The 20,151-nt window shown below is 47.1% G+C and overlaps 1 protein-coding gene across 3 annotated transcripts in view; it reads left to right on the plus strand.

The window, feature by feature from the left end:
- Nucleotides 1-20,151, plus strand: part of TEX55 (testis expressed 55) — a 404,270-nt gene that overhangs the window by 146,111 nt on the left and 238,008 nt on the right. For 2 of the 3 annotated variants that reach the window (XM_069202663.1, XM_069202664.1), the window contains exon 9: nt 140-196. The exons of the other annotated variant lie outside the window; for it this stretch is intronic. In XM_069202663.1, the coding sequence (XP_069058764.1) occupies nt 140-196 (57 nt within the window). The remainder of the gene's footprint in view (nt 1-139; nt 197-20,151) is intronic. 3 annotated transcript variants of the gene reach the window in all.

The following is a 20,151-nucleotide window of genomic DNA, read 5'->3' on the forward strand; positions in this document are numbered from 1 at the left end:
TAATTAGGTCCTCAGTGTCTAAAATTTATGGCATTTTGAAACAGTCAGCTGTAAAGACTGAACCTAGTTGGATGCTGCCAGAATGTTGTACTAAGTTATTTCTTCATTTTTAATATTCTCATTTCTTGTTTATATTCAGGAAGAACTAGCTGACGACGAACTATGCAGTGTAACTTCTCTGTCCCAGATTATGGGGGTGAGTGCAGTTAGTGAGATAGAATGCCTGTGGGTTCACTGTTATAGAGGTATACACAAGTGATGCTAAGAATAACCCACTTCTTTTGGATGTTTCTATAAAGTCAGTAAAAAGCTGATGTACTGTTCAGAGTTGTCCTGTTATACATGTTCATTAGCAAGAGAGTGCAATTTTATCCTTAGAAACCATCCAATAAGATAAACTTAATAAATACTTTGATAATACTGTTTGTCCTACTATGAACGGTACTAATACAAAAAATAGGAGTGGTTTGTCTAAGGTAGAAAAGGATGGGAGAGGAAACAGGCCAAGGACAAGAAAACCAAATACTAAAACGGAATAACCTTTCCTAAGTTCATGTGAAACAGTCGAAATTGTTTACAAGAGTTTTCAGCACAGTTTGGAAGCTCGATAGCTTTTTTGTGAATCACAGCTGTGAATATGTAGCCATGACTAAGGGTGATTTTGCACGTACTTGTCACTTAGGTGTGGAAATATTTTGGAATCAGGCCTGTAACAAACTCATACTATTCACCTGTACATAAGATAGCGATGGATGGTAAACTTCTCTAGACATCTTCCATTCCCCATTCTGTGTTAGATTATTTTATGAATGCCATGTGCTTCTTTCATTTACTTTCGGGTCATACAGCAACCTATTTTCATGTGACATAGAAGGGGGGATCGGGACATATTCTGGTTGCAGGGGTGTTGAGAGAGTTGTCTGCCGGCGACAGGAAAATAATTTCCTGTCGCCGGCAGCCTTTTCTTTTCGTGGAGGTGCTACTGCCGTGGAAACCCTGGCGGAAAGCCGACTCATTATACCGCTGGCGGTCTTCAGTGGACAGCCGGCCCGGAGGTGCTGTCCTCCAGCCCGGCTGTCCCACTGTCCTCGCGGTACCAGCGGGGATGTGGCGGTGTGGCAGAGGCCACACCGCCCCACTCATAATGTGCCGGGACCGCCACAGCGACCCTGGTGGTCTTCGGACCGCCAGGGGCATAAGGAGGGCCATATTCTCTTACACAGTGTAGTTATGATTAGGTCAGACTGTCCATTGAAAAGGCATTTCCTGTTTTGCTAATAACTTTAATGCCGTTTGACGAATCTGCACAAAAAAGTACATCCTCTTTGGGTTTCTCATAGTATTTTTGTGCAGATCTGTCAAGTAGTGGCCACAAAAAAGAGGGGATTTCAAGTGATAGTTTCCATTTTCACTTTCATAGCATTCTTTGCTCCTGAAAACGGAGAAAAAGAGTTGAACAGTTTTCTCAAGGAAGTGGCTTTACTTGGTCTGGTGTAAGCCTATTCAGAAGTTTAGAGAAATTCGCATTTCAAAATTGGCCTGGACTGAGCATGCAAAGGTTAACTTAACTGTAATCTGGACCTTTAATCAGAGGAGTTCTGCGAACCCAGTTTTGCAGACCTCCGCGGCCAAAATGTTTAAAAAAGTAATCAAGCCTGATTGAGCAAGGCAGATTTTTATCCATTTCAGGTCGCAGATTAGAAGACGGATCCCCCAAACTGGAAAAATTTGATTGGCTGGGCTCAACACTGAGGAAATGTTTTGTGGCTGCCATCATAGATACAAGGACTTGGTCCTCGCGTCTTAAAAACATAAAATCGGTAAAAGGGCACATAAGGGGGTGCACACTGATGCACAGGCCCATGTGGGACATTCCGAAATGGTCCCTCCTCACCATTATTAAAGTTAAAAGGCAATTTTGCTGCATGGTTTGTAAATCCTAAGTCTGGTTTCACTGTGGCCAGTCTGATCCCCGAGATCCACAGATCCTGGTTGCGTAACGCAAACCTGACTTAAGCTTCATGGGACTACAAACCCATGGCAAACTTTAAGGACACTTGTTGGCTTAAGAGCGGAGTCTGCAAATCTGGTTTTGAATCTAGCGTGTGCAGATCCGGATCCACAGCTGGTTGCCAAATCCTGTTGTGTCCAAAGTCATGTGCAGCAGTGATACCAATTCTGGGATTTCTCAGATCTGCAGAGATGGGTTTCGAACCCACGAGTGAAAAGACTTAGTCCAATGCACCATGCTGAGGAAGAAATACCATTTGGAGAGCAGCCCTGTCACTAACTCACTAAGCAGTCCTGCGCGGGCACTGTTGTCAGGTTACTTATCAGTCCCATTGAAGCCTCAGGGACACAGGGTTCATTCAAACAATTTTTCATTCTTGAACAACACAAATCAAACAGAGTACTAGGAACAATAGGACATTTTTTTTGTTTATTTTAAATGTCTTAGTCTAGTACTTAAGATGTGCATAGCAAACACACAGCATGAAAATATTGAAGCAATTCTGCATGATAAAAGCAGCAAGAATAAACTGGACATCGCTAAAGAAAGTTCCTAGCATTTTAGCACCCTCTAATTATTCCTTAGCGCTACACTGTATTTTTAATCGTAGCATGTAATAGCAATCTTGCCTCTTGAGTTTCTCGAGTTTCATGAGTAATACTTGTTGACAGCTGTTGCAACTGTCCTTTATCTGAGTTCTGCCGGGTACGGGATAGGATATGTGCTAAATGCAAAATAGTATGGTGTAAGTTTGACTGAAGGGGTCATCCTGCCCCTAACTACCAATGGAGCGAATATAACTCCTATAAACAAACTAAACGCCGGGAAGTCCTGGAGCGTCATCACCAGAAGAAACCAGGAATTAACACTTCTGTAAAAGTGGTTTTTTTCATGGATTGCATATGAGACTGAATGTTTGAGTACAAGTAAAAACCATGTACAAGTTTGATGCTAATAACTAGAAATCTGCTGGTCCCGAGGAAAGTCAGGTGACCCATAGAACAAACCAGAGAGAGCAGAAACACGTGGACCTTATTGGATGTGGGGGAAAAAATACACTCTGTGCACATTCGTTTCTGTTTTTAACCTGCCAAGAGTCCCCTGAGAGTAAAAAAGGGGAAAAGGGAGTTACCCTTAGGCATTTTAACCCACCAGAGGATCCCAAAGATAGAAACCAAAATGCCCACCCCAAGTGTGTTTGGCCCATCTACAGTTATTAGACCTAGTGGGTGAGGACTCGAGGATGAAAGATGCCACGCAGTTATGTGTATGAGAGTTCTTTTGAATATGTGATGGTATCCCCTGCCTGGAGATGGACGTATGGGTACATTAGCCCTGTTGGGGCAGGGAGATGCTATCTTGTTCTGGATACTAAAGTGACTGTCTAGAGAAGATGAGGTGACCTGCCCCACTGAAACTCCTCCCTCCCATATTGATTTAGGATCTAAATAAGTTTCTCCTCACTTGCAAAACAAACTGTCTGTTTGTTCAGTCAAGTACATTAACATTTTACCCCTTTTTCTATGTAATAGCAATCAATTTGGAAATGGATTATAGCAAGAAACTTTAGGATCATGGCCATACTTTTCTCATATGTGGAGAATGCAAAGGAAAACTGGGGGTGTTGCATACAAAGTACTGCAAGACATCTTCCGTGATTGCGGTTTTCTCACTTAGACCTCTAGGTGGGAAAGCAGAAGTAGTTCCAGATTTCAAGCGGAACGCCCATTTTTAGCTAGAAGTCTTTTTATTGAAGATTATACAAAAAAAGATAGCATGGAACACAACGTATGGATAGTGTACAAAAATATCCAGCACATTGCAGGTCAGCACAATATCACAGTAGACTGGGCAGTCTCAGACTGTGCAGATGTGGCAGACAATTCGAGGCTTAAATAGAAGGCCCAACAAAGTGGCCCAGCCAGTATGGAATCTGCTCGCATATTTGCAAATAATAAACCAGAGAATACACAGAGACATTTGTACAAAAAGTAGATGCCTCTAAGGATTGGCACAACACAGAGGAGAAACGTGGTCTCATGGAGGAGGGATGAGGGCAAGAGAGAGGGGGATGTGGAAGGGGAAGGGATGTGAGGTGAGCAGGGACTGTCATCCCTGTGGAAGTGAATGCTATAGCAAAGAGGTACCCTTGTCAGATAGTTGGAGCGCTCTAACCCTAGGTGGGGTAAAACAGGAGGATTCCAGGCAAGTGAAAAGATCTATCAAAGGTTGCCAAAGGTGGGTAGACTTGGCATCTGTCTGTGTTATTTTATGGGATAAGAGTCCACAGCAATGACGTGCTAAAGACACGTAAACCATTGGGCAATAGGCAATTGAGCTTCCTACAGTAAAGGGCAATGAGCTGTTTGGTGGCGCCTAACGTGACTTATTAGTCGCCAATCTGTGTGTGTCATTGCTTCTATGTCTATGGGGCGGATGCCTAAAACTGCTGTGTTATAGAAATCAGGAAGGGGAAGCCCACCACCCCTTCAATATGGCCAAGGATCTCCTACCAATATGTGGTGTTGAGGGGACACATGTGATGGAAATCTTGGGTGCTGCACTACAGCACCAACATAGAGCTGAGGCAGTGGAGCAAATAGTGAGAAAGCATGTTGGATTGTAATACCATTGTACCATCAGTTTGTATGCCGTCTCACATTGGGATATGCTTCTATGGGGATGTCACACCACAATATTTCCCATTGTTTCTGGGGGATTCCCTCGTTGAAGTCTGCCTGCCATTGCGATGTGTGTAGTAATACTTGCATTGCATGTTGAAGCACCTGGCCTGACCTGCTCAATATCAGGCTTCTTGTCCCATCGGAAGCCCTAACTAGAGTATCAAAGGCGCTGTATTGGTGTGTCGCTCATTGTGCGTATTAGGGGTGTAGCGCCCAATGGCGCAACTGATAACATTGAAGTTGGACAGACTCTAGGATAGGAAAGTCTGTTTTGCATTGCTCGAGTGTCTTGATGTTGTATCCCTCAAATAAGTTGCGAAGGGTGCAACTTTCTCCCTCCTCCCAGCTGGGAAATGAGTGGGCCTGCAAGGCTGGTGTGAAGTCTGGGTTGCAAGCAAGTGGAGTATTAGAGGAGGGAATGGTGGTAAGGCCCTGTTTAAGAGCAATCCTGTCCCAAATCTCCAGGACAGTTCTGGTGGGAGTAACTATGTAGGTACTTCTTGGCCTTGTTTGCTTAGGGAGCCAGGCCAGGTCCCATAGAGTCCGACAGGCCACCGCTCGGCCCATGTGCACCAATGCTGTTCACTCTCCCAGATGACCCATTACGAAATGTAGCAAAGGTGTGCTGCCCAGTAGTATTTGGGGAGGTTGGGGCAGGCTAACCCCTCCCCACCCCCTCAGTCCCTGGGGAGCATCAGCACTGCGTTAGGGATCAAGGGACTCTGCTCCCGGCTCCAGAAATGAAGGTACATATGTCTTGTTGAAGGTGAACAATGTCATCCTGGGAATGGGGGTGGGCAAAGATTTAAATAAGGAAAGGAGCTTTGGGAGGATAGATATTTTAACTGCGTTAAGGCATCCACTTGTGGAGGTTTTCCAAAAAAGTCATCCGGTATTCCGGCCAGTTAGCCTGCGTTCAGGTAGTCAAAGAGCCTGTTAAATTGAGTCCCAGGTATATCTTATGGATTGTGGGGTCCATTGGAAGGGGGCGAGAGATTGCAAAGTGTGGCGGTCCGGGGTGGGGATGTAGAGATTAAGGGCATGGGATTTGGCCATATTGATCTTCAAACCAGAGACCTGTTCGAAGGCCTTTAAGGCATGCACAACAACAGGGAGTGAGGTGGCGGGTTGAGTGAGAGTGAGCAAAAGGTCACAGGCAAATAGAGCAAGTTTATGGGAACATTCACCAAATGGGATGCCCGCAATGACTTCAGTCTATCAAATGGTGATTGCCACCAGTTCCACTCCCAGGGCAAAGAGTAAGGGCAGAAGCAGGCATCCCTGCCTATTACCTTCTCCAAGTGGATTGGCTATGTAGGTTGGCCGTTGATGCAAATTGTAGCCATGGGAGAGACGTAGGAGGCCATAATTCTTGAGATCATACCTGGGCCTAAACCAGTCTTTTGGAGGTTGGCCCTGAAGAATGCCCAACTGAACCTATCAAAAACCTTCTCTCCGTCAAGCGAGAGGAGGCAAGAAGGAATGTGGTGGCAATGGGATTGGTGAGCGATACAACGGTCATTATCTGCCTCCTGTCAGTGGCGAATAAACCCTACCTGATCTAGTTCAATCATGCCAGGGAGATATGGTTCCAATTTATTTGCCAAGATCTTAGTGTAGGTTTTAGCTGCTGTGTCTAGGAGGGCAGTTGAGTGGTAGGAGGCTACGGGGAAGGGTCTTTGTTATGTTTGGGGATAAGAGCGATCTCCGCCGCTGCCATAATGGAGTTAAGGCCTGTGTCCATAGTAAATGCATTAAAGAGTGTCAGCATACGGTCTTGAAGGGAGGGGAGAAATGTTTAATAGAAAACAACAGGAAATCCATCCGGGCTGGGTGTTTTGCCTGAGTCAACTCCCTCAGGGCTCATTGTAGTTCAGCAAGAGTTATAGGGGCTTCCAAGAGTTTCGAATGTTGGGGCTCAAGGGGAGGCATCTTCCCTTTTGTAGAGTGCTTAGTAAAAGCCATGCAATGCTTGATCTTTGTTGGCCCAGGTCGTCTCTGCTGTTCTAATCTTAGATATGTGGGCTTGCGCATGTTGTTCTCATAATTTGCAGGCAAAGAGACCTCCCTCCCTCGTAGTCCCGTTGTTTCAGGGCGAGTAGGGATTGTTCAGCCTTGCAAGCCTGGTGTGCCTTTATTTGTCCCCTCTGCAAAGCCAGTTGTCTCTTGTTGCATCTGGAAGGGGTGGTTTGGTTGAGGTCCTCAAGAGTCTTAATCTCATTAGCTAACCCTTCTCGACTATTCGAGATTTCCTCGTATGAGCTATGGTTATGGAGCATATAATTCCCCTGATGGTGGCTTTGAAGCCATCACTGAATGTATGTCTTGAGGTCTCTGGCTGGTCATTTAAGTCAAATTAGTCCATGATCTCTTTCTGGGTCTCAGCGACACCAACAGGGTCCTTAAGAAGATGCAGGAGAAGCGCCAGCGCAGGTGGTCTCGTTTTGGGCCTCCACCCATGGTCTATACTATTTCTAAGTGGCCGTGATCTGAAATGGATATGTCTGAGATAGTGGCGATGTCTAAATCGGGTAGCAGTGAGTAAATGAGAAAGAGGTAATCTATATGGGAATTTGAGGTATGGACGTGTGAATAAAAGTAATCCTGAGTGTTAGGGTGCTTATAGAGCTATGCATCTACTAACCCCATATCAGCAAAGTCATGTTTAAGAGCAGCAGACATCGCCCCGGTTGCCTGAAAATAGGCAGCTCTAGAATCGAGATCGGGGTCCCAAACTAGGTTAAAGTTGACCCCACTATGAGATTTCCCCCCTCGCAATCCACCAAGTCCTGTAAGAGGCCCCAGAGGGAAGTGTCCTGTGGTTGGTTGGGGGCGTATGTGTTCAAGTGGATGAGAGGTCAGGCTTGTCATTTGAGCACAAGTTTTAAGTAGCGGCCATTTACATCCCTTACCAATTGCAGCACCTTGGTGCAAAACACAACTTTGCACATGACGGCGACCCCGGCTGTTTGAGGTATATGCCCAGTAACAGGTTGGGTATTTTGGATGGGACACGCGGTGGGAATCCTCACGCAAAAATTGAGTTTCTTGAAGAAACATGACATCAGGGTCTTGCAGGAGGAGATAACGCCAGACTTGCCGTCGTTTGTTAGGTGAGTTCAGGCCCCAAACATTGAGAGATAGTATTTTAATGTGGTGAGTAATGGCATGTATAGGAGAAAATAGACTGAGCTAATGTGTCACTCGGGGGACTTGGTGGAGCGATCAGGGAGGCAGAGGCCATATGTCATCTCAAAGGGGCTGTCATCATCTAGTTATAGGATAAGGGCCAGGGCACGGACCAGGGTAGGAAAAGGTGAGATGGAGGAACAGAGGAAAGGCCGGAGTGGCAAGTGTTAATGTGGGGTGGAGCAGTATTCTGCTGCATATGATAAGGAGTGGGAAAGGGGTCTCCCTAGGGTAGCTGTTGAACTAAGGAAGACGAAGGACAGATTAGAAACACAAACAATAAAAAGCCAACAAGGCCTAACTACTCCATTCATTTCCTGGGATGACAGCGCACAGATAAGCCAGCCATACTAGAGAAGTCACCCCCCATAATGTTTGAATTGAGGGGGAGGTGTCTGGCATTAATGTTAGTTCTCCAACAACTCCGGACTCTTGTGGCCGGTGAAGGTTAAAGTTGATGTTGGTTTGAAGGTGCCAGGAGATCAATTAGGTGCCCAGGACTTCTTCGGTCCATAAAGCCATCAGTTAAAGAGCTGAAAGAATGAGGTGTGGAGGAGTCTGTAGACGCAAGCCAGATACCAAGACAAGTAGGGACATTCTCGTTCCCTCTGAAGGTGTCCAGTGCTGCAGGTGCAGCATCTGTCCCAGGGGGCTAAAGTCACAATGTGTAATGGCATTGGCATTCCTAGCCTTAGATCAGGTTGGTATAGAAGGAGGAAGCTGACTTACAAGGATTCAGTAGCTAAGGGAATTGGAGAGGGACCCTTTTCCATATTTCAGAGGTGTTTGATGATGTCTTTTGTGGTTTTGCGAGAAGCAGCTGCTTTGCGTTGTTTGTCGGAGCATTGGGATTTCACTGTGTTCCAGATAGGTGCAGTGATTCACGAAAGAGAGAGTGAGGTAGAGTTGGGTTCTCTTCCCGTGGGCTTGTTGTTATCCACACCAACCCCAACACCACCCTCAGAGGAACTCTCATCTACAGACCTCCCGGACCCTGCCCACAGTTCAGTGACACCATCGCCGACCTCATCAGCACCCACGCCCTCGCTTCCACGGACTACATCCTCCTCGGGGACCTGAACTTCCACCTCGAGAACAACAACGACACCAACTCCACCGCCCTGATCGACAACCTCGCCAACCTCGGACTCAAACAGCTCGTAACGACACCCACTCACGCCGCTGGACACACGCTCGACCCCATCTTCTCCGCAAGCCCCCACGTCTCCTTCAACCACACCACCGAACCACACTGGACCGACCACAGATGCGTCCACTTCACCTTCAGAAAACCCACCACACACCACCGCACCCAACAGCTACCACGCCGCTGCTGGGGCAAGGTCACCGAGGACCAACTGACTACCGCCCTTGCCCTGAGACCACCCACCGACCCAGACACTGCCGCAACCAACCTCACACAGTGGATCAACGACTGCGCCAACACCCTCGCCCCTCTCAAGACCTTTACAACCAACCACACCAACAAGAAAGCCGCCTGGTTCACCGAGGACCTCTGGATCAACAAGCACACCTGTTGGAAGCTGGAGAAGAAATGGCTCCACGACCGAACACCAGACAACCACACAGCCCTCAAGAGCGCCACCCGCAGACATCACCAACTCATCAGGACCGCCAAGAAGACCGCCTTCAAGGACCGCCTAGACAACAACGCACACAACACCAAAGAGCTCTTCAGCATCGTGAAAGAACTCTCCAACCCCAGCTCCATCACCAACGACATCCCGTCATCTCAAGACCTGTGCGACTCCCTGGCCACCTTCTTCCACCGCAAGATCACCGACATCCACGACAGCTTCAACCCTGACCCCCCCGCACCCACCACCGAGTCCACCACCCCTGCGACTACCACTCGCACCAGTCGCCTGACCGTCTGGTCCAGCGTCAGCGACGAAGACACCATCAAAACCATTAATTCCATCCACTCCGGATCCCCATCGGACCCCTGCCCTCACCACGTCTTCAACAAAGCCAGCGCAACCATCGCGCCCCACCTCCGGAAAACAATCAACTGTTCCTTCGAGACAGCAACCTTCCCAGAAAGTTGGAAGCACGCCGAGATCAACGCCCTTCTGAAGAAGCCCAAGGCGGACCCCAAGGACCTCAAGAACTTCCGTCCCATCTCCCTGCTCCCTTTCCCGGCAAAAGTGACCGAGAAGATTGTCAACAAACAGCTGACCCGCTACCTCGAAGTCAACAACATCCCGGACCCGTCCCAATCTGGTTTTCGCAGTAACCACAGCACCGAGACCGCCCTCATCGCCGCCACTGACGACATCCGGACCCTGATGAACAAAGGAGAAACAGCCGCCCACATCCTCCTAGACCTATCAGCAGCCTTTGACACGGTCTGCCACCGCACCCTATCAGCACGCCTCCATGACGCCGGTATCCAAGAGAAGGCCCTGGCCTGGACCACGTCCTTCCTCTCCGGCAGAACCCAGAGCGTCCGCCTCCCACCCTTCCGCTCCAAAACCACTGAGATCATCTGTGGCATCCCACAGGGATCCTCCCTCAGCCCGACACTGTTCAATATCTACATGGCCCCCCTCGCACGACAACACAACCTCAACATCATCTCCTACGCCGACGACACCCAGCTGAACATATCCCTCACCGAAGATCCCCACACCGCCAAAGCTAACCTCCACCGAGGAATGAAGGCCATAGCCGACTGGATGAAGGACAGCAGACTGAAGCTGAACTCAGACAAGACGGAGGTCCTCATTCTCGGACCCACCCCATCAGCCTGGGACGACTCTTGGTGGCCCACGTCACTAGGCACAGCCACGGACCACGCATGCACGCAACCTGGGGGTCATCCTCGACTCCACTCTCTCCATGACCAGGCAAGTCAACGCCGTCTCCGCGTCCTGCTTCAACACCCTCCGTATGCTCCGCAGGATCTTCAAATGGATCCCCCTCGTCACGAGAAAAAACGTTACCCAGGCCCTCATCACCAACAGACTCGACTACGGGAACACCCTCTACTCAGGAACTACAAACAAGCTCCTGAGACGACTCCAACGCATCCAAAACGCCTCGGCCCGACTCATCCTCGATGTCCCCCGCCGCAGCCACATCACACTCCACCTGAGAGGCCTGCACTGGCTCCCCGTCAACAAAAGGATCCCCTTCAAGCTCCTGATCCACGCACACAAAGCACTGCACAACACCGGACCCACCTACCTCAACAACCGACTCAGCTTCCACACCCCCACCCGAAGCCTCCGCTCAGCCAACCTCGCCCTAGCCAGAGTCCCCCGCATCCGAAAAACCAACGCCGGCGGCAGATCCTTCTCCTACCTCGCCGCCAAGACCTGGAACACTCTCCCCACCATCCTACGACAGACCCAGGACCTGCTGGCCTTCAGAAGACTCCTCAAGACCTGGCTCTTCGACCAGTAGCACCCCCCCTCCCCAGCGCCTTGAGACCCTCGCGGGTATGTAGCGCGCTTTACAAATGCAGTGATTGATTGATTGATTGATTATTTTTAAGAACTGTTTGGCTTTCATCAGGGAACGGAGGACCTGGTGTTTGCCCTCCCATGTGAGAATGATAGTGAAGGGGTAGCCCCACTGATATCAGATGTTATGTTTCTGCAGTCTGTTGCAGAGTAACGAGTGATAGATCTTGGAAACGTTAAACAGAGTGGCCTCAGAAGATCAAATCAACTTTACTCTGCAGTGCCTTCAAGATAGCTTCCTTTTCAGTAAAGAAGTGAGCCTGTGTCAAAATATCTGGAACTGAATCAGGGCATCCTGGTATAGATGCCACTCTGTGAGCTCTGTCCAACAAAGGGGAAGGAGCATCCTCATCTCGCGGATTGTATGCAGAAGCTCGGCAGTGAAGGCCATCCCGTCGGTGCCTTCAGCACCCCTGGGTAACCCCCCTGATTGAGATGTTGTTCCTCCGACTTCTGTTTTCAAGACTTCCTGGTTCATCTGTGGTTTGATTTGCTGTTCTTCCAATGCTATGCCTGATCGAATGTCGACAGTGTGTTCTAGATCATCTACTCGACCCCCCAGTTCATTGACATTGCACTTAGTGTCCTGAATGCAGGACTTGAAGTCCGTTTTAAGGGAGCTTAATTTGGATCAGAGTTCCTGCAGGAAATGGTCCATGTAGGCCTTGGAAATGGACCCAGGGGCTATGTCTCTACCTGTGTTCGCAAGTTGGGAATCGGACAAGTCCATGGCTGCTGGGGATGCTTTGTGCCACCACAAGGTAACTGGGTTACCATTAAGTGTCCCACTTGATGCATCTTTTGTAGACTTGCCACGTGGCATGACAGGCAGCAATGAGAGTCCCAGGGGGGTCAATGGCACTCAGACAACTTGTGCAGTTGGTGATCATCTCCAGGATAGTATAAGAGCAGTGCGAGGCAATATTCAATACTATAGGAGGCTGTGGTCGGGAAAAGACCGGGGTTTCGATGAAATGGAGAGGGCCAAGTCCGAGGTAGAGGTGCCACAATGCGCTCCCAGGGCTGGGCTGGAGGACAGCACCTCAAGTAGATAGTTTCGCTGAGCACAAGCTAAGGCCTTTGGGCCCTCCTTCAAAGGATTTGGTAATGGCAGATACAAACCAAGTGGTGGCCAGGGTCCTTCCAGGGATGCAGTGGCATCCAATGCTCGGCCTGCGAGGCAGTTTAAGACTGTATGAACAGTACGTCAATCTGGGAGGATGCTCTGTGAGACATTCCCTGGCATGCAATGTGATGTGGGCTGAAGGTGCACCCACAGGTTGTAGCTGGGGGTGCCATGCATATGTTTGGCCATCAAGGCCTCAGCAACTCCCAGAGAGGCCTGGCATATGTAGGATCTCTCAGCCTTCTAATGATGCACAGTGGCTCACCGTGCCAGTGGCATTGCGCAAGAAAGGTGGTCGAGGTCACGGAGTTGCCATTGAAAGTTTTGCTGTTAGTTAGGGGTCCAATCTAATGGAGGGGCGAGGGGGCCTCTGCACCCTTCGCAGTGTGTCTGTACTCCAGAGTTAACTTAAGCAAGTGACTCAAAGGTGGGTGAACATGACTCTCAATGGGGTCAGCGGGCCCCCAGCTCCGTCTCAATCCCTCCCAGTGCTAAAACAAGGGGAGAGCAGTGAAAGACTGTGGTGCGCATTCCCAACTTGAGAAGGTGATCATCATGCACCACCCTCAAGGCACAGCCTGATGGACAGGAGCGCCAGGTCACGGCAAGGATCCTCACCGCTGAAGGATGTCCGCCTGGGGAGAGGTGGGGGCCACACAGCAGGGATATCTAACAGCGACCTATTCCTGAAGCCCAAAGATGTCACAAGGACACCCATGCCTTGGAAAGTTATATATTCCGAATTTTAGTCCTTTACTAAGATGGGCTGGTGATCTCTTTTTGGAGAGCTGGGGATTTGAGTTATTATGCCCAGAGTCTCACCTTATGGTCTCAGTCCAGTCCGGGGGCAGTTGATGGATAGGCCCGGCAAGGCCCGCTCCTGCATAGGAGAGTTTTCTGTGCCCTTCACCGGCTGTTGGCCTGTCGGGTGAGAGACACACCCTGAAGTAGTCACCCTTCAGCTAGGGGACCCTGGCAGTCAGAGAAAGAAAAGAGCTCTGCTTAGGGCTACGGCAGCCATAGCATGGACCAGGATCCGGGTGGTCTGCTCCCCATGTTCGAGCACCTTAGGTGACCAGCAGAGGTGTCGGGCACGAAGATATCACCAGGCCGTCCACGCCACTGGAGAGTGTGCTTTCAGGTGTAGGGCCCCCAGCAATAGCGAGTCAGCGGACATGTCTTAGACAGCCAATGGAGAAATTTGGGGAATCTTAAGGCTCACCTCTTCATTCGTGATCCAGCTCAGGGCCAGTGAAGACAAAGGCCTGGTAGGGCCTACTCCGGCGCATCAGTGGTTGGCATACACCTCAGAGGGCGGTAGCTTGTTGGGTGTGGGTCGCACCCTGGTGGCGATGCCCCTCTGCTGGGAGCCTGCTGAAGTGGGAAAGAGTCTGGAGCACCGATCAAAACTGCAGTGACCTCAGCGTGTTCTGGGATCCGGGAAGACTGTTCCCCGTGATTTCATCTCTCTAGGCCTGCTGCTGAAAGTTTTGGGAAAGATGGCAGCTTAAGGCGGGCTGCTGTTGGGGGTCTGTGCCGCTGTTGCCAGGTTCCCTTGTTCGGGGTCCTTAACGCTCCCCCTTGATATCTTGTCACATTTTTACTGTGCAGATGAGGTCCCGGTGCCTTGGATGGCACTGGAAGGCCAGAGGGGGTCCGAAGCTGAGACGAAATGTGCCACACTCCATGCTCTGCTAGGCCACGCCCCTGGAATGCCCTTTGGATCGACTAGCCAGGGATGTTTCTTTATGCTTTTTTCCCATATGCCCCTGATTTCAGCAGTAATATTCAAGTTCACCTACTGTAAAGCCTGGGTTATCCTCGTAGCTTTAGAGTGGTCAAGCAAATAGTGGTCGACCGGCCTTCTACGTCTCTTAAAGCGACCACTTGGGAGGTTGCTGTGCAGACAAGCAGACTACCTACACTAGTTCAGGGCCCAGACCTGGCATCCCAGACTTCCATTGTTGAATCTATTGACTTAGCCTCTGAACCCATACAATATGGGCATCTGAATCTCGTCTAAGGCTGTGTGCACGTTTTGAAAGAAGCTGGTGTGCCTATCAATTAGAATTTCATATGTCTTTAAGTGGAAGAGTTCATGAATCTGCTGTACTTAGAGCAAAGGTGATCCTTCCATGTGCCAGGAAGAGGCATTTCTTTCCTCTCTTCACTCTAAGATTGACCTCTCCTCATTTAAGATGCAACATGCAACAATTACTGAATACAGAAAATGTTCGCAAACTTATTTCTTCAAAGTGGTATTTGTAAGATGTTAACACCAGTCAAAAAAACCTTCTCCACCATCGGAAGCTAACAGAGCCTGTCTAAGCTAAAGTGTCCGCTTTTTGAATCAATATATAATGCATTATTATAGCCTCAGCCTTGGGAGGTTGCTGTCCTTGTAGCAATTACCTAAGCCTAAAGAAGTTTTCTTTCCAAAGTAATGCTGGGTTGTCTTAAAAAATAAAAAAAATGATTTCACTGTGAACGTTTTCAAAACCTGCAGTGGAAAAATCTATTCACACTCTTGATATGAAGAGAGTTCTGAAATTCCCACCTGGATGTGTGCATAATAGTAAAATCTTAAGGCAGCTAGACCATTTATTTGCAAACTATGGGCCTTTTTAAATAGGTGTATCCCCAGCAAAATAGTCCAATTCTTGGTGGATAGTGTCGTCCATTTCACTTTATTACCAAGTGCTAACTCAGTATAACAAAGCTGACCTAAAGCCCAGTCTGCCAAGGATGTCTGCTGCAACGACTCGACTCCTGTTGTGCGCACTAGTTCCTTGCTGTGCCGGGATCTACTTCCTAATTATATAGTAATATGGTTGTCACATTCATTCCCTTCCTCTGCATCTTCTTTAACTTTCCTCATGGTATGTTTAACCTCTGATGGCAGTTTGGAATGTTTATGATTCAATAATTAATGGTGCATGAGTGATCTGGGCTTGAGTGTAGACTGAATAAAGTTTATGTTGAAAAAGGTGTGAAGGAGTTATTACACTAGTAGGGCCTCATGAGACTTGGACCATCTGTGTAACATAAGTGCAAGGCACTTCCTCTGAAGCTATATGTTACATCTTGGTCAAGTATTTACCAGAGGCAGCAGGCGGGGGGAGCAGTTTTTAGAAGTCAGTGTGTTTCTGGTTTCTGCACTCAGCATCTGGTGAAGATGAGCATCTTTGATCTTTGTGCTGATCGCACAGGAAGGCATCTTTGTCTACACCATTCCCACAGGGTCTGTATTTCCACTTCTGGGGTCACCCTGAAGGTTGTTCCAAAGATTGTGCGTTGCGCTAAACTTCCAGTGTTGCAGTATGGCAGTCGGACATGGAATTTCACAGGGGAAGAAGGATACCAAATATAGGTTTCACTTTTTCATACCTTAGAAACACCATACCTCTGAAGCTGTAGGCAAGACTTCCCCTTCACAAGAGAGTGGCTTGATGTTCCCAATTCAAGATGGAACTAATGTATTTCCTGTGACATATTTTCCTTTCTTTCAATCACACATAAGGAGGAATTAGTGACGCCTTATGTAATTATGTACTAGATGGTGCCTTATCTTTTTTTGCATTCACCGACCATTTGCTTGTGTTTATGTCCCTGATTTTGTTCTACTTTGTTGCTGGATCCTTGTCTGGAATATGAGTTCAGAAAGATATTTCCTGTGTTTCCTGGGTTCTTTCTCTGTCCTGGTTCGGGGTAGTGTTGATGCCTTGCTTTTCATCACCTGCATTTGTTCATCATCTTCAACCAAGAAGTACCAAGAGTGCCAAGGAGGCATTTGTCTGTCCTTTGTGGCTTTTTCCCTAACCGGCACCCACTTAAGATACCTGACACGTTCCACATGTATATTAAGAGCTGGGTGGTCCAGTTGCTACTGGACGGAGTCTCCCTGTCCTCGACAGTCAACAAGGAGCCCTGGTCAGCATATATCGTTAGATCAAGTTTAAAGGTATTTAGGAGGACTATATTTATCTGATTTAGAGAGATTCTATTTGAGTTTTACTTGGGCCAGTGCAGGTCCTTGTGGTTAAAAGAGCTTAGGCTGCATCTGAAAAACACATAAGAAACTGTAGCTTTGTTTATGCATCTTTAGAAATTATGGCATAAGTCCCCTTACAAAGTCAATTTCTCTTGAGCTAAGGCAAGTGTATCTTTGACTTTACTTTCTCAAATATTGTTTTTTTACAATGTAATAAATAGAGCATTGGACTGGTGACTTCTTTGTCAGTTATGCACTATATCTCACCTTGATACATGTCAAGGGCACAGTTATTAGCTTGTGATCTACTTTTATGTTGCCATGTTTTTGTATTTCACCTATGTCTGAATAACATCCTTGCTGTTGCTGAATCCTGTTTAAAATCCTGTTTTCAGCTTGTCTTTTCATCGCATAGCTTTGAAATTGTATGGAATGTGGAATAAATGTTTGGTGTAAACCATGCTGTCCATTTCGCACATTTGATTAGGATTGTTGATTAGGCCTCGTTCGTGAAAAATATTATGACACAAACAACAGTACTCGTTCTCACCCCCAGCCTAGTCAGACATATATACCTATTATACAGAGCTTAGATATATTTCTTTCACTTATTGTCCAAGCAGCAGCTCTCAATATTAAATGCAGGAAAGACGTGGTAGCATTGCTTTAAGCCCCCTAACATGGTGCCAAGATGGCAGAATCCTTTGCCGCTTCTCTTCTCTCTCAGTAATGTTCTGCTTCAAAGACTTGGATACAATATGGTCTATAATTGCTCCTTAGCATGATCTTCGAGTGAGCAAGACTCTCATTGTAACTGTAATTGCATTTCTGCAGTGATCATCTCAGGTAATCTCCCTCTCTGCCTCACTCCAGGAAGGACCTGGCTCTTCGACTGAACCAGCCAGCAGCGCTTTGACTGAGCTACAGAATCTCCTCCCTCCCCCGGTGCCTTGAGACCCGAACGGGTGACTAGCCGCGCTTTATAAAAGCCTTGATTTATTATACCCCTCACCTTATGGAGTACTTGTTTAGAAGGGTGTTATATCCTAGTGAGGCCTATAGAAGATGTGCTTAAGGATTATGTATGAGTGACCAGAGTGGTGCCTCTGCTCTGCTTTGGGTCTCAGCACTTAAAGTGTGGAGGTGGGAAGAAGAGTGAGAGATAGAGTGTAGTTTACAGTATTTGGTTGCTGTGAGTTGCTCTGCAGGTTCCCTGGGGAATTCTTGGGTGGCAACAGACCCACCACTCACCCACATGTTGGTGATGTTGCACGAGTCGAGATAGAAGCTCAGTATGTTTTGAATGGGCTAGTGAAGTACAAGCGTGATGCCCGCTGTCCATGATTCAAGCCATTTCTGTAATAAGAGAGCCTAGTTTTCTTTAAAGTGCCCATTCGAGACATTGGCGAGGGACAGGAGTGAGACATTCCCTGCAAGGATGGACTTTACTAAACTCATCAAAGGTGCAAACCAATATTGGAGAGAGGGTTTCTCATGGTGATGGATAAATCTTTTTTTGTATTAGTTACATATCCTCTCGCTAGTTAGTGTAATTGGTATAGGAGGGTTGAATTTACAGCCGTGCTCTAATGGTAGTGACCCACCCTTGGTGTGCCCGGGTTACAACAAGCTGGGATAAACTTATTTTTGGGACAACCTGGAGACATATGCGTCTGGTCCATAGTTTGCACTGATTACAGTACAACGAACAAAGTAATCCAATCAGGAGCTGGCACAAAATTGTGTTTGTCTCAGTGTAGAGGTGGATACTCCATTTTTTTTATATACTGCCAGCTTCTGGGCAAGCCCCCTTCAGGGCTTCTTGAACCCTACATGAGGTATGATAAAGTCTGTGCATTCACTCATGTTTGAGTTTTTTCCTTATGAATTCTTGCTCTGCTGCACATAACACACAACACTCCTTCAGTAGAGGCCTTATTTGATGCGCATGCTCTGCTTGTGAGACTTACTTTTCATGAAGCGCATTAATTGATCCTTTATCCATGCGTCTAGATGGATATTGTTTCTGGTATTTGAACTAGATGTAAGGGGTGGTTCTGAGTACCCCTCCCAAATGTTGCCCATTAACATTTATATCTTTTTTATATTTGTAGGCCTTTGGTACTGATTACACTTTTGGACCCCTACCACATTGATGGGTAGACCTCGTATGCCTTGTATCTTTTGGGTCTTGGTATTTTTGAATTGCTTCGTTTTTACCCGTTATTGGTTTCAGCTCACTGTACTTTCTGACTGTTGCCGTATGTACTTTGTTGCGTTAAACATACATTTTCTTGTGTCACTGCGGGTGCCATTAACCACTGAAGATACCTCTCTTGGCAATTAAATATGTCGACGTGTCATTAACATATGATCTCAGCATATTCATATGTTTTTCATATGTGCTCTGGGTGAACTATTAACCAATTAACTATTAACTAGTTACATCCTCTGATATATTTTCATTTCCCTGTGTTAATGACACTACTAATTGAGGGCACTCACTTTAAGGGTTGATTATTTTCTCTGACTTCTAGAATTAGCGATAGTACATGGTGAGATAGTTAAATGTTGGCTTCTTATGCCACTGTAGACAACACACTGAGGCTGCTAAAAGTGAGTTTTATACCTCTGTCCGGCCTGCCATCCATGGGGATGATAAGAAGCCTGAGAGACATCAGACCTCAGCTCTCTTACTGAGTTGCTCCTGTGCGGTCTCTCTCCTTGTATTTGAATATTGCCTTGTGTGCCCTGCAATATATTTAACACCACTGGGAGAATTATCCATAGCTATAGTTTATGGCCTCTAGCATATACTACTGAGTGGTTTCCATACTATCTAAGAGGCTCCTTCCATAAATTAGGGCATACACAGTTTTGTGGCAGGCTCTTGAGTGGATTGTTAGTTTATTTCACTGGGTCGAATCCCCACTGGGCTATTTTCTCTTCTGTGTTTTGTTTGATATTTCACTGTTTAGAGAAGACTATTTCAGTCCTTTCTATGACTTTTATTAGATCTGACCTGGTTTCTTTGTCTGTCTTCGAGCACTCTTCGGCAGGGTGTTTTGTTCTGAAATCATAGGTTTAGTTTCATGTTCAGCTTCGTTATACGAACACATCAGTATGGTTCTACTTTGTAATCTTCAGATGGCCTTGTATGCTTCTTACTTTGGCTAGTACTTCCACATTTTTGCCGGGTGTAATGAGAAGGATGTCCCACCAATGGTCTTCTTCTTAGAAAATGGAATGGTCAAACTGCGTCTTAGTCATGCGCACAGTTTTATGCTTTGGGAATATGATTGAAATTTAGCTTGTAGGAACAACTGATCTTTTGCGTGGCTGGATCTGTGGATGATTCAGGATGTCTTAAAGGCAGATATTCAAGTTAAAACTAGGCAGTGGAGTCCATTAAGCACTAATGAGATGTATTTGCATAGATGAATGTGTAGTAGCAGTCTTCCTAGGGGATTTTGACTTCTTTGCAATTTGCAAAATATTAAGCTAGAAGCCCCAAAACACAGGCCATTTGCATAGTCTGCCTCGACATTGTGAGCTCGCGGATGGTCTAGAAATTCTTTGTCCTTTAATGTTTGGATTGTGTAGAAGGCAATTCTTGCAACCACATTTACCTGCAGGATCAGGGATAGTTTGTAGTCCATAAT

The sequence above is a fragment of the Pleurodeles waltl genome, chromosome 8 (assembly GCF_031143425.1).
Source record: "Pleurodeles waltl isolate 20211129_DDA chromosome 8, aPleWal1.hap1.20221129, whole genome shotgun sequence".
NCBI classification, from domain to species: Eukaryota; Metazoa; Chordata; class Amphibia; order Caudata; family Salamandridae; genus Pleurodeles; species Pleurodeles waltl.